This window comes from Protopterus annectens, chromosome 8.part0, assembly GCF_019279795.1.
Source record: "Protopterus annectens isolate FY-2018-M chromosome 8.part0, PAN1.0, whole genome shotgun sequence".
Lineage (NCBI taxonomy): Eukaryota > Metazoa > Chordata > Ceratodontiformes > Protopteridae > Protopterus > Protopterus annectens.
Window position 1 is genome coordinate 1,806,883,050 of NC_056741.1, and position 14,773 is coordinate 1,806,897,822.

The 14,773-nt window shown below is 35.0% G+C and overlaps 1 protein-coding gene across 1 annotated transcript in view; it reads left to right on the plus strand.

Moving 5' to 3' along the window:
* HYDIN (HYDIN axonemal central pair apparatus protein) overlaps positions 1–14,773 on the plus strand; it is a 6,673,197-nt gene that overhangs the window by 2,962,160 nt on the left and 3,696,264 nt on the right. The window contains exon 32 of the mRNA XM_044079523.1: positions 5,906–6,033. Coding sequence (XP_043935458.1) covers positions 5,906–6,033 — 128 coding nt within the window. The remainder of the gene's footprint in view (positions 1–5,905; positions 6,034–14,773) is intronic.

Genomic DNA, 14,773 nt, shown 5'->3' on the forward strand with positions numbered 1-14,773 from the left:
AGAATTCCAAAAGGATAAAGTCCACCAGTAAAGTTATGTAATCGATTTATTTTCACACCAAACAAAAAACAAAAATCTTAGCGCTTTCGTCTCCCTACGGAGACTTCTTCAGCAATGAATTAAAACCACAAAATGCATCAGTTTTTATACTTTATCTAGTGGGCTGGTCAATAGGTTAATTAATTGATTAACACATTTCATTCATTTTCTTCTAAAAGTGAAATGCACACTATTTTCATTGTGTGTAGAAAATACAATTTTCTCACAGGAAACATTGGTCTTTAAATTCAGTTATCAAATATCTGTCTACAAATTCAGTATAAATATAAATTATATAACGTTATATTGAATATATCAAAATACGTTGCAATATATTAAATGAATTCAATAAATCATAAGTACATTTAATATACTTATTATATTGAAGAAAAAATGAATGCAAAAAGATCAACATAACTTTCAATGCTTTTTCTAATAAATGAATACAAGTAGATCCACACAACAGTATGTCATACCAAAACCTTAAGATATAAACAGTGGGAGACCACTGTTAACATACTAAAAAAGAAACACTAATATCCTGTTAAATATATTACATACAATAATAATGATAATATTAGTATAAATAGTATAAAATGTATAAAAATACAAAATGTAGAAATATAAATGGTAAAAATACAAATAATATATACATATGGAAAAATGTATGTATACACATAATGTGCACACAAAAGACATACGTACATATACATACCCATACACACATATATTATGTACCCACACATCTACATATCCACACACATAAACACACATGTATAGCCAAATACATAACACCCCCCTCTCCTCCCCCATGCATACACATACCCCCACATGCTTATAACTGTTCTTAATGTTAAATACTTTAATTCAATAATTTAATTTAATATAAATATACAATATGATATTGTTGAAATGTCCACCTATCTATACAAAATATGATTGTTGTTTGATTATTGTTTCAATTCCTAACTATTATACCATGATCCCCCCAAAACGTGCACGCTGATTGGCCAGCGTGCCCATTGTAAATCGAGTTATACTAATGGAAAAAGGTCCGGTCGCCCGGACTTTTTTCCATTAGTATAACTCTTTTTTTTTAAACACTGTCTCGCTATGTTAAATGGGTTTAACATAGCGAGACAGCTTTAAAATAAGCAACGGAGATCTCCGTTGCTTATTTTAAAGCTGTCTCGCTATGTTCAACCCATTTAACATAGCGAGGCAGTGTTTGTGCAACGGAGAAAGCAAGATCTCCGTTGCTTTTTATGTCTCGCTATGTTAAATGAGTTTAACATAGCGAGACAGTTTAAAATAAGCAACGGAGATGTCCGTTGCTTATTTTAAAACTGTCTCGCTATGTTAAACTCATTTAACATAGCGAGACACTAAAAGCAACGGAGATCTTGCTTTCTCCGTTGCTTTTGCAACTCTGATGTACCGCGCAGGCGCAGTACATCAGAACTGCCGATGCCAAGACATCTGCGGAAGGGCAGTAAACAGGCATTATACTATGCCATTATTTAAGAAAAGTAATAGTTTCTTTTCTTAAATAATGTCATGGTATAATAGCAATAACCCACTTCTGGGTGTGGGTAATGCTAAATTTACCCATGGTTGGCTTTGTTTGGTCCCTCGGGCTTCGCCCTCGGGACCAAACCACGCCAACCGTGGGTAAATTTAGCATTACCCACACCCAGGCGTGGGTTATTGCTATATTATTCAACTTTTTTATTCAACTTTTTTACAGCCCTTTTAGGATCAGCAGCAAAAATTTTTAAAACAGGTGAAATAGATATGTGGTCATTTAATCCTTTCCCTCCACATGCATCCAAACGCAATTGCCACATCATTTCCTTATATTCTAACTTTGTTTCCCAGTCCCCACCTCTTTCAGGGTGTCCAACCTCTTCTAATAACCAGAATTTGAAATTAGCCTCCTTGCAACACATCAGGTGCCTATATAATACATTATTCACATTTTGCTTGTTAATATCCCTTATATGTTCATATATTCTGGCTCTAAAATGTCTCTCAGTTTTACCCACATAATATTTTGAACACACCTTACAAAAAGCCAAATAAACCACACCCTGAGTATAACAACTACTATAATTCTTAGCTTTCAAAGTAATTCCTACGCTAGCTATTGTCAAATTATTTTGTTCTGCAATGAAAGAGCACTGGGCACACCGTCCACATTTAAAAGTTCCCTGTTTTCTATTTGCACCTATAACTGTATTGGTTTTGTTAGTCTTGTAATGTTCCAGTATATTCTTTATATTCCTATTCCTCTGTTTTCTTGCATTTCATTAGCTGTAGAAGTATCGTTTTCCTCTAATAGATAAGATAAAGGAAGATAAAATTTAACTCCCAATACAACATCACAATATTAGCATATATTTTAAAGAAAATTGTGAATTGCCCATACAATAATGATTATATATTCTTAACAGTTGATGTTAAAGATCTGTTCTCAGTCATTCCACATGATGAAGGGTTAAAATGGTTTGATGAGATTATAATAGGAATGGATGGTCTTACACATGACGAATATAGCGTGATTCTGGAAAATATGAAACTTATTTTAAAATATAATTATCTTTACTTCCAGGGGGAGTACTACCATCAAAAGGAAGGTGTTGCCATGGGATCAGCCTGTGCACCAATATATGCTAATATTGTGATGTTGTACTGGGAGTTAAATTTTATCTTCCCTTGCATATACAAAAACCATATAATAAAATATTTTAGGTTCTTGGATGACATTTTTATTGTATAGGAAGGAGCAGAGAATACAATTGATGAATTTATAAGGTATATAAGTCATACTACTAATTTTTTAGAATTTACTTTTGAGACTGGAAAGGATGCCATCCACTTTTTAGATGTTCAGTTAGAGAAAGATTATTATAATGGTTGTTATAAATCTAATATTTATCGGAAAAAGCATTTTTCTAATGCCTACCTACATTACAGTAGTGATCACCCCCAGTTCTTAAAAAAGAACATTGTAAAAGGGCAAATGATTAGAATGGCAAGAATGATTTCAAGCGATAGTGATTTTATCATGGAAATTAAAAATGTAGAACAGATGTTTCAGGAGAGAGGCTATCCATCAAGAGTTATTGATAAGGTAGCAGAGTACGTTCTAAAAGGAAGAAATGAAAATAGATATGTACCATTACTTACTATTAAAAAGAGGGACTTATCGGATCTATTAGAGGAAAACGATACTTCTATAGCTAATGAAATGCAAGAAAACAGACAAGTAATTAATAAGAATAGTAATATAAATGATGGTTTACCCTTCCTTACATTAACTTACCACAAAGGTATGGTGTGGCTAAGAAAATGTATAGACGAGACATGGAGGATGTTCAATAGAATGTATGGTAAAACTAATATATTTCAGAAGAATATAAAATATAGTTACAGGAGGAATAGGAATATAAAGAATATGCTGGAACATTACAAGACTAACAAAACCAATACAGTTATAGGTGCAAATAGAAAACGGGGAACTTTTAAATGTGGACGGTGTGCCCAGCGCTCTTTCATTGCAGAACAAAATAATTTGACAATAGCTAGCGTAGGAATTACTTTGAAAGCTAAGAATTATAGTAGTTGTTATGTGGTTTATTTGGCTTTTTGTAAGGTGTGTTCAAAATATTATGTGGGTAAAACTGAGAGACATTTTAGAGCCAGAATATACGAACATATAAGGGATATTAACAAGCAAAATGTGAATAATGCATTATATAGGCACCTGATGTGTTGCAAGGAGGCTAATTTCAAAGTCTGGGTATTAGAAGAGGTTGGACACCCTGAAAGAGATGGGGACTGGGAAACAAAGTTAGAATATAAGGAAATGATGTGGCAATTGCGTTTGGATGCATGTGGAGGGAAAGGATTAAATGACCACATATCTATTTCACCTGTTTTAAAAATTTTTGCTGCTGATCCTAAAAGGGCTGTAAAAAAGTTGAATAATAGTTAGGAATTGAAACAATAATCAAACAACAATCATATTTTGTATAGATAGGTGGACATTTCAACAATATCATATTGTATATTTATATTAAATTAAATTATTGAATTAAAGTATTTAACATTAAGAACAGTTATAAGCATGTGGGGGTATGTGTATGCATGGGGGAGGGGAGGGGGGTGTTATGTATTTGGCTATACATGTGTGTTTATGTGTGTGGATATGTAGATGTGTGGGTACATGATATATGTGTGTATGGGTATGTATATGTACGTATGTCTTTTGTGTGCACATTATGTGTATACATACATTTTTCCATATGTATATATTTGTATTTTTACCATTTATATTTCTACATTTTGTATTTTTATACATTTTTATACTATTTATACTAATATCATCATTATTATTGTATGTAATATATTTAACAGGATATTAGTGTTTCTTTTTTAGTATGTTAACAGTGGTCTCCCACTGTTTATGTCTTAAGGTTTTGGTACGACATACTGTTGTGTGGATCTACTTGTATTCATTTATTAGAAAAAGCATTGAAAGTTATGTTGATCTTTTTGCATTAATTTTTTCTTCAATATAATAAGTATATTAAATGTACTTATGATTTATTGAATTCATTTAATATATTGCAACGTATTTTGATATATTCAATATAACGTTATATAATTTATATTTATACTGAATTTGTAGACAGATATTTGATAACTGAATTTAAAGACCAATGTTTCCTGTGAGAAAATTGTATTTTCTACACACAATGAAAATAGTGTGCATTTCACTTTTAGAAGGAAATGAATGAAATGTGTTAAACAATTAATTAACCTATTGACCAGCCCACTAGATAAAGTATAAAAACTGATGCATTTTGTGGTTATCTCTGAAGAAGTCTCCGGAGGGAGACGAAAGCGCTAAGATTTTTTGTTTTTTGTTTTGTGTGAATATAAATTGATTACATAACTTTACTGGTGGACTTTATCCTTTTGGAATTGTGTGGGAGGAAGACCTTTATTGTTCGTGGAACAGGTTTTTGTTACTTAGTTTAGCTATAATTCCAGAATGGGGGATGGTGTTGAAAGCCTTGGCGACGTCAAGATAGGCTGTGTGAACCACCTTACCCTCATCCACGGCTTTGGTGACTGTCTCAAAGAAGTCGATCAGGTTCAGGAGGCATGATCTGCCTTTCACAAACCAGAACTGGGTGGGATCCTGAGTTTGGAGGTTACCAATGTCTTTGTTTATGAGTTCCATGATGATATGTTCCATGGCCTTGCAGACCAGGCTTGTGAGGCTAATAGGTCGATAGTTCCTGGAATCAGTGGTCGCTCCCCCTTTGTGGAGTGGGATAACTGTTGCTGTGCACCATTCAGTGGGCACAAAGCCTGATGCGAGGCTATTACTGAACATGGTGCTTAAGTGGGGAGACAGTTCGTTCTGAAGTTCCTGTAAAACACAGCCTGGGAAGTTGTCCAGTCCCATGGATGCTGTGTTTTTGGCTTTAGAGAGTGCAGCTTTTACCTGTGTAGTGATGACTTACATAACTTAGAATTCTGGCAATATGGATTGTTTACTTAAGGAGTTTATCACTTTTTTTTTGTAGACAATGATGCTTGCTGTTCTATTTAAGAATATTAGGTCTGATTAATGTTTGTAAATGTATTACATTTTTAACCTAAAAGCATTTTTTGTGGTGGTTATTTGTAAGTGTGTCATTGTGTGCTGCAGAATACAAATCTTTACTCTTCCGTTTTATAAAACAGTTTAGATATTCTGGACACTTGTCTGACATTAGTTTATAATTCTTGTCATATTGTTGTATCAGTGATTGTCTTCACCTGACTAAATATCATTTATCTTTATCTTCAGGTTTCACCACAGAACTGGATCGAGTGCTTAATCTACCTTACTGTGAAACTGAAACCTTTGAGGTGAGATTTGATCCCCGTGGTGCCAATCTCAGCCTTGGAGTGGCAGAGACCCGTATGCCTCTTAAGGTAAGTCAGAGTGTTGTTGTTTTATTACTTACAGAAGCACCAGTAAAAGTTATTGCTACTAGTCATACACATAAATAACTGTCCGTAAACCAGGAAGAACAAACTCAGCCCTATAGTGATGTTCTACCAACCATCTGTGTCAGAATGATGGCAAACAGTAAAGCAACTCCTGATTTTTTACATATATATTCTAGCAGCTTGTACACCTATAAACCAGTTGTGCCCTGAGCAAAAGGAAGAAACAGAATGAGAGAAAGTCCGAAAGAACAGCACTAATGGTGTTCATCATATTGATCACTGCTGCAGTAGCCTTAGTTATATGGGTTGTATCTTGCATAGGATATCACAGCTGGCCAGCTTCCAAAGCTTCCACACACCCAAACCATTAGGCAGCCCATGCTGAGCTGATTAAAAACACATATTTAGACACCAAGTCCTTCAGTGCTTTTCTGATGACGAAGAGTATGCTCCTCTGAGTCTTTGAAGGATCAGTGGTCAGCTTGTATTGTTCCTTTGCTGGGCAAATAAGTTCCTTCTTCTTAAGGAGAAAAACCTAATGTTTTAAAAAATATTTGTTAATACATTTCTGTTCAGTAAAGTTATTTTTAAGCTAGGACTTTGTGTTTTAATAGACTATCACAAGGCTATATTATACTTTTAAACAAGAGCACATTTTAAATTTAAAAGCTGTTTAAAGTAATTGAAAAACATTTTTCTGTGGAGAAAATGTATTTATTTTGCTTTTGTGGCTGGTTACAGTGTTTAAAACTGTTTTTTTCCTGTGTTTTTTGTGAAAAAATGACATTTAAAGATTTTAAATTTTTACCAGCTTTTTGTTGCTTGTTTTCCCTGGGAAACATGTACCTTTTTTGGTTAGACAATGGAACAAATTACCAGTCCCATGGCCATTCCTTCTTCCAGCCACAAAAAGAAAAAGTTAACAGGCTTTGCTACCACAGCAGGCTAGTAATTTGTCTAAGCTGCAGGTGGGTGTCTCTGCTCTGGTCATAGCTTGTTCCTCAGAGCACTCACCTTTTACCCCCAGATCCCAGTGGTGTAGCACCTACAGCTGCTATGGACCATGAGTTAGCCATGTCCTCTGTGGTTGTTGGGGTCCCTTTGGTGGACATGGAGAGGCACTTTTGTCAGTCCTGGGAGAAGAACAGGGAATATTTCTCTTTTTGGTCAGAATGTTGTGACTATCCCTGGGGAAGCTATTGCTGCCATTAATAACACCATTGGCCCCCTTTTGTCCTGTCAAAAAGAAACCAAAAAGTAAACGTAACTCCTCAAACTTCCTTTAGGAGTAGTTTAATAGGTCTCACTCAAGGTTTACTTGGGCTATTGATCCTTCTTATAAGGTGATTTCTGGTAAAAGAAAGAGGGATACCTCTTTTCTTGAAGAGATTCAAGATACTGAATCTAGATAATATAGCTAGTGTGTGTGATAAAATTAAGGTGGAGTTTAAAATAGGGTGGAAATAAAAGAAAGGGAGCTATGGTTAATAAGTAACAATAATTATTTAGAGGGACTGACAAATGTTAAATTATTGCAGAATAGGAGGAATCTCACAGAACAAGAAGAGGATCAACTGCAGAATGCTAAGCAGAAAATAAGGTATTACCTCAATAATATACACAAGTTTATAAAAATTACTGTTCAGCAACTGTTTTTTTTTTTTTTTTTGATAATAACACTAGAGTACAAAAACTTTTAGCACAATGACTCAGGCAACAGAAAGTAGAAAGGGCTGTCACCAAGCTTAGGGATCCTGTAACAAAGAACGTAAAAAGAGATCCTGTAGAGGTATTATAAATATTTTGGAAATTGTATGAAAGTCTGTATAAAGCAGAGAAATATGGAAATCAAGAAAAGATACAAATGGAGATGTTTATGGAATAATTAAATATGCCAGTGCTAGAGATAGATGAGGCCCAGTTACTAACCATTAGGATAAGAGGAGATGAGATAAAAATAGTGATATATAACCAATCTACAGGAAAGTCCTCAGGAATAGATGGTATTCCTGTGGAAGTTTGGAAGCTTGGAGGGAAAAAAACTGATAAAGATCTTGAAGGCTTTTGTTTAACAGTATTTAAGAGGAGCAGAAGTACAAACACCCTGGAAGAAAGCAGTGGTAGCTGTAATACTTAAAGAGGGTAAAGATCCATCACATCTAGCTTCATACAGGCCTATTTCAGTACTAAACCATGATTATAAAGTGTTTTTTTTTTCAGTTTGTTAACCGGGAAAATCCATTGGGCCAGAATGAGCCCGTTTTCAATGGAGGCCCAGGGAGAAAAGCTCCATATACAATTATTACAAAGCTAATATCAAAAAGCTAACAAGTACAATGCAATTTTCAAAAACTACTAAAACACAGTAATATAAAAGACAGATTAATAACATTTGAACATCACGGTAATATAGAAGGCAGAATAATAACATTTGAGGAAGGTGTTGTAACATAATATTGAATGAAATTAAAACAAGTATTTTGGAGTACATAAGTATAATTTGGAGTGCAGGCATTTATGCATTCATATTTTCATGAGGTGAGAGGGAGGAAAAATTACAGGAGGAGAGTAGAACAATGAAAGATGAGTAGGTTGAGTTATGAGAAAGGAAAAAAGGGAGAGTGAGGGGAAATGAAATTAAATGATGTTCACATCTATACGTCTATAATAGCTAAAAGAATGGCAAATGTAATGCCAAAATTGATGGATCAGTGTTGTTTTGTGAAGGGGAGACAAACATCTGACAACATTAACAGAACATTGATGATCCATAGGAAAGTAAAATGTAAGAGAATACCATTGATGTTTGAGTCTGTATTAGATCGTCAACATCTTCTTTCATTGACAGCTTATTCATTGATCTGTATCCATTGAAACTAACTTCAGCGAACATCAACATTTTTTACAGGGTAAGTCAGCAATTGGCCACAATCCCTCCGAAACACACATCATACTAAATCAAACCCACCCAAGTGGGGGAGGCTTCAACCCCCACACCCCCCAATGTGGGGGGCTGCACCACCCACACCTCCCCAACTATATATACCAACTTTGAGATCACACTGTAGTGGGGAAATGGGCTAAGTTGTGGTGTTGGCCAATTGGTTACTTACTCTGTAAAAATTCCGATGTTCACTGAAGTTAGTTTCAATGGATAGGAGTCGATGAATAAACCATCAATGGAAGAAGATTTCAGCAATCTAGTATAGACCCGTTGTTGGTGGGTCTTGATGCAGAGAAAGCATTTGCCACATTAAGCTGGAACTTTTTATGAGCAGGGCAATGGAAGCATTTGCATTTCCTGAAAAAATATAAGGTTAATTAAGAGGCTATATGAGGGATGAGAGGTGAAAATTAAAGTGGGTGGGGTCCTATCTGATAATTTCTGCCTGAGCAGAGGAACCAGGCAGGGGTGTCCTCTTTCCTCTTTGTTATTTGCACTATATTTAGAATCACTGGTAAAGAAAATAAGGGACTCATAAATTCCAGGATATAATTGGTATTGGTAGTCAAGAAAAGCTGGCTGTATTTGCAGATGATATTATGTTATACCTGACAAAACCAGAGAGAGATATTACAGTATGTTGTGGAACATTTTGAGACAGTTTCAGATATTTTTGGGATACAAAATTAATGAAGCTAAAACAAAGACAGTAGTGCACACATGAATTGGTTCAGCAATATTCATATTTATGAGGACATGATACAATGAAATATTTAGGTGTATGGATTAAAAATTATTCTGGTGTGGCAGCTAAGGATATGTGGTAAGAGACTAAACAAAAGATAATACAAAAACTGAGAAAATGGAAGCTTTGTTATATGGATAGTAAGATACAAGCAGCTAAAGTTTTTAGTCCTATCAGTCTTGTACACAGGTCAGGCATATTTTTATCAACCAGAGGAGAAGTTGTGCATTGCAATTAATAATGAGCTAAAGGACTTTATCTGGGAAGGGAAGATGACAAGAGTCAGTGGAATAAACTGATTCTGATTCTTCCAGTAGAATAGGGCAGATTGGGATTACCCAATATGAAGGGGTATTTCAGAGCTACACAGTTAAGGCTCCTATACATAGCACAAGCAGAAAAGTATAATTCAAAGTGGAATGGTATGATGATTTAACAAGAAGGAAGCTCAAGAAACAAGGATAGACTGGGATTTTGGATGCAGGCCTTTAAGACGAATAATAATCATACAGAGTATTGTATCCATGAAGTAGCAGAATGTATCCAAAGAACTAAGCCAACACAGGATTGGAGAAAGCAGATTCTGTTGATAGGGATGACTGCACTTAGGGATATAACAATAGGCAAGAGGGAGCTAGAATTTATTGGAGGAAACTGGCAAAGGGACCAAGGTATCGGGAGCAAATAACTAGAGAGGGAAAGATGATATATTTGGAGGACACCAGGAATTTATTTAGACTGCAGGTTAGAGATTGCCTTCCCTATCAAGGATTGATATCATAATGTAGACAAAGAAAAAGAAATAAGGGGTCCTAAACAAAAGACCAGCACTGGTAGAGTTTTTAGTAGAGAATCTAGAACAGAAACTGCCATTAAAAAGGAAACATTAGTAAAGTATACAAAATATTGCATGTTAATGATATAAATCAATCAGAGGAGGTTAGAAAGGTTTGGGAAAAGAGACTGGATAATTAATTCACAAAGAAACAATGGGAGGATATATGTATGTTTCCCAAATATGCAACAAAATCTAGAAGATTTAGAATGTTTGCTTGGAAGTGTTTGCATAGATATTTTTGTACCCCAAGTAGACTCCGGAGAATTTTTCCTCAGGTAGACAGCAAATGTTGGAGGTGTGATAGGGAAGAAAGAGGTAATTGGGAACATATTTTCTGGGAGTGCAGTCAGTTGACTGGCTTCAAGAATTCTCTGTGGGATGCACTGTTGGAGATGCTGAGTGGGCAGATTGGTGCGATGAAGGATATGATTTTTCTGAACTATGATACTGAATCAGAATTTCCTAGACATGTTAAGGCCTTGCTATGTCTAATTATGGTGGCTGCCAAAAAGCATTTACTAGAAAATGGAAATCAGAATATAAAGTAACTATACTAACAGTGGTGAATATAGTAACATAGATAAAATAACTGAAATTGAAATCTTTAGAAAAGGGTAAGAGCAAAGTGCATAGGAAAAAATAGGAATTGTGGGAACAGTTTATACAATGAAGGAACGAGATTTTAAAGAAGGCAGGAATTAAATGAATTCTTTAATGTTTGACTGAAAATGATTGGGTAGATTATAAGTGATGTGTAATGTTTCAACTGGAAGTGTGTCATTATGGTTTGTGATGTAAAGTGCTTGCAACTAGACTTGTGTCAGTGTGGTTTGTTTTCATTTATATAAATGTATGACTGCCTATGTCATAAGTGATGTTTAAAAGGGCAAGAATTGAATAATTTATGTAATTTTGCTTAAGTTATGTTAGAAGGCATTTATTTAAGCACTTGCAATAGTGCATGTACACTTCTGCTTGTTAAACCATATAATAAAATGGGATCCGTCATTATGTTCAAAGTTTCACTACTTCGAACCCCACTTCACCCAGTCCACTTGTTCGAAGTAGCGAAACTTCGAACATTGACTTTGGCAGTCACACTACAGCGCGGAATGGGAATATTCCCTTTTCCCTACTGTAGTGCGATCTCGGAGTTGGTATATTTAAGTAGGGGGGAGTGGGGGGTGCAGGTGGACTTGCCCCCCCTGCAAAAACATGTTTTAGTGTTTTTTTTTTTTTTATTCTGGGTAGCCCAGGGAACTAGACTTCAGCGAAAGTGCACTTTTGTTTAAGTGGACTTTCGCTGAAGTGTAGGGTCTACTGTTTTGAAGAAGTGTATTTTCAATGTAGAGCAGTAGACCCAATAAAACATATATATTTAAACACTTACAATAATGCAAGTACAGTTCTGTAATGCATGTGCAGTTCTGTTTGTTAGTATATACTTATTAAAGGGTTAAAATCTTTTTAGCTGAGAATAAGTAAAAAAGTAGGAAAATAGTTTGGCTATCCTACTGTGTGTGATTCAGAATGTTCTGTGACTGATACATTTCCAAGCAGAAATACAGATAAGGATTCAGGTGCAAGGGTGACCAGAGACAGGAGCAACTCCCTAAAACCTAAAAGTAACAAAATGCAGCTTATCTACAGATTGTATGACATCAGGGCAAATACCAAAGTACTAACTTTGAAAGTTCCCAACATATTGCATTACATCAAGCAAATTTCAACAGTATTAGACATATAAAAGATCTGATCTTTTTCTTAGATCTGGTATTTATAGAACACGTTTGTTCTGAGGTAAATGCAGAATGGAAAGTTATCATCTGTACTTGCAGTGAGAAGCAAACCTGGAACATTAAAGGTGTAGCTGTAACAGTATAGTACATGACATCTGTTATATAGATAAGTTATTTTATTAGTAACTGTGCATAAGCTGATAAAGTACAGTGCTGCAAAATATATTAGTAAGCAGCCTATTGGTAATTAATTCTTCAGTGGCGAGCCTAGCCTGTATCTGAACACAGGGGGAAGTGGTGCCTTGTATAGGGTCACCCCAGTAAAGCCATAGTAACTAAAATTTATGAGTAAGTCATGAATAGGAGCACTCCAGTTTTATACAGCTTGCAGCAGTACAGTTTTCAGATGTCTGAATCCAGAGTGAGACTACTATGCAGGAAGGTCACAATGCCATAAATTCTGCAAGTCAGTGAATTCTACGCTTTTGAATCTGCAATTGCCTATTTCATTTCACCAGCTTTTCGAGTAACTACAGAAATTTTCCAACCATTTACAGTACGCAGATTGTCCGCTTGTCTCCCTGTGGACTGGTAAGAATATTTCTGTATTAGTGAGTGTCATAACAAGTGTAAAAAAGCTTTACTCTTAATGTATCAGAACGACCAGATAAAACTTGGGACAGACTGCAGAGTTGGTATAAGCAACATATCGGTAAATGTGAAACCTTATTAGGGCATATTGATGTACATGCATTATATAAATGGGTAGCAACATTTGACTGGTATCTACAACAAAAAAATGTATGGTATGACAGTAAATGTTTATCGTGTGAGTCATATGGAACTGCTGTCTGTGTACACTGCCATAAAATACAGTGCAGACCATTGTTAAAAAGTTAAAATAAATATCTTCTTATGATAAAGAACCAGAAAAGGGTAATACTCTTACACTATATCCAGATGTAACAGTTATGTCCTGTCACTACACGAATTTCAGAGCTAGAACAATTGTCAAATCAATTACTGACAGAACCTTCTGTAGATCTTGCTACACCCTTTAGAAAATATGTACAAAATTGGAATAAAACCACTGCACAGCACAAAACAGATCAGGAACGAGGTTCATGGTGAACTGACAAAAGAATTTAATAAACTTCTAAAAGACAGATAAAATGAGTTCAGAACATTTAGACAAGATATGCAAACACTTTTTCAGAAATGCATAGGAGTTTTAGAGTCAGCAGAACAGGCCACTGAGAAATATCAGACAGCCCACGCATAATTACAGAAAGAAATTAAAACTCTTAAGCAGCAGTTACAAGACAACAAAATTGGGTTAGTAAAGAGTTAAAAAAAGAAATTCCAGACCTTAAAGAGCAGTTATCTGAGCTAACAGAAAGTAATTTACAAGCCCAGCTGAAGAAAAAAATTGCAAAAGGGCAGGGAACTTACAGCTGATATGTACAAAAAGTCATATTTTCCAACATGCTTGCATTTAAAAAATGGATAGCACACACAGCAGAATCTGATGTATGAACAGATGCCTTACTTAAATGCTTTTGAATTTTTATTCCCAAATGTTTTTAAACTTTCATCCAGTTAAATCAAAATGCTTATAAATTAAACAGTAAAGTAGGGCATATGACTGACACTCTTATGTCATACACACAGGACCAGCCACTCATAGCTAAGCTATTAGATAATTTCAAAATCACAATCTCAGATTAATTTACAATGGTTAGCTTGCTTTATTAATTTATGTTCCAAATAATCTGTCAAAAGGTAAAAAGAAAAACAGAACAAATCTAGTGCATAGAAATCAAATGAGAGTAGTTAAAAGCAATACAGACATGAAGTCACAAGAGTGACATGCATGTATTTTCTTTTCACCTAAGGTGCACCTGTTCAAAATGCACATGAGCAAAAGGCAGACAACAGCAAATGTAAATAATGTAAATGTATCTGTTTTTAAGTGTGTGTTAGCTAGACCAATAGCTGTTTTGTTTGATACAATCCTTTGTAATTGTATAATAGCACCAGGGTAGCAGAGACCCTGGCAAAAAAGGCATACAAAAGTAATATTGCTAATATAAGGTTGTACTGGATAAATAAAAACTTTCCTTTGATCAGAGTGTCACAGTCTAAAAGTCAGCCAGAGGACAGGTATATATCCATCTTTCACAGCATACATCAAATGTATCCTTACAAAAACAATTCTGCTGTAAAATGCTGCATACTGCAAGGAGAAAGGGCACTCTTTCAATATTACAATGTATAAACAGTACTGCAACAGGATCTAAAATAGAGCTACGGGAGAAAAATATCATCTCATTCCCTCCTGACAATACTGGCTGTAGAAAACAAAGAGCATGTTAACTTTTAAAAGAAATTTCTGCAACATTTTAATAAATCTTCAATTAGCAGGCTTAAGTTTGATATTAATTTCTCCAAGTTTG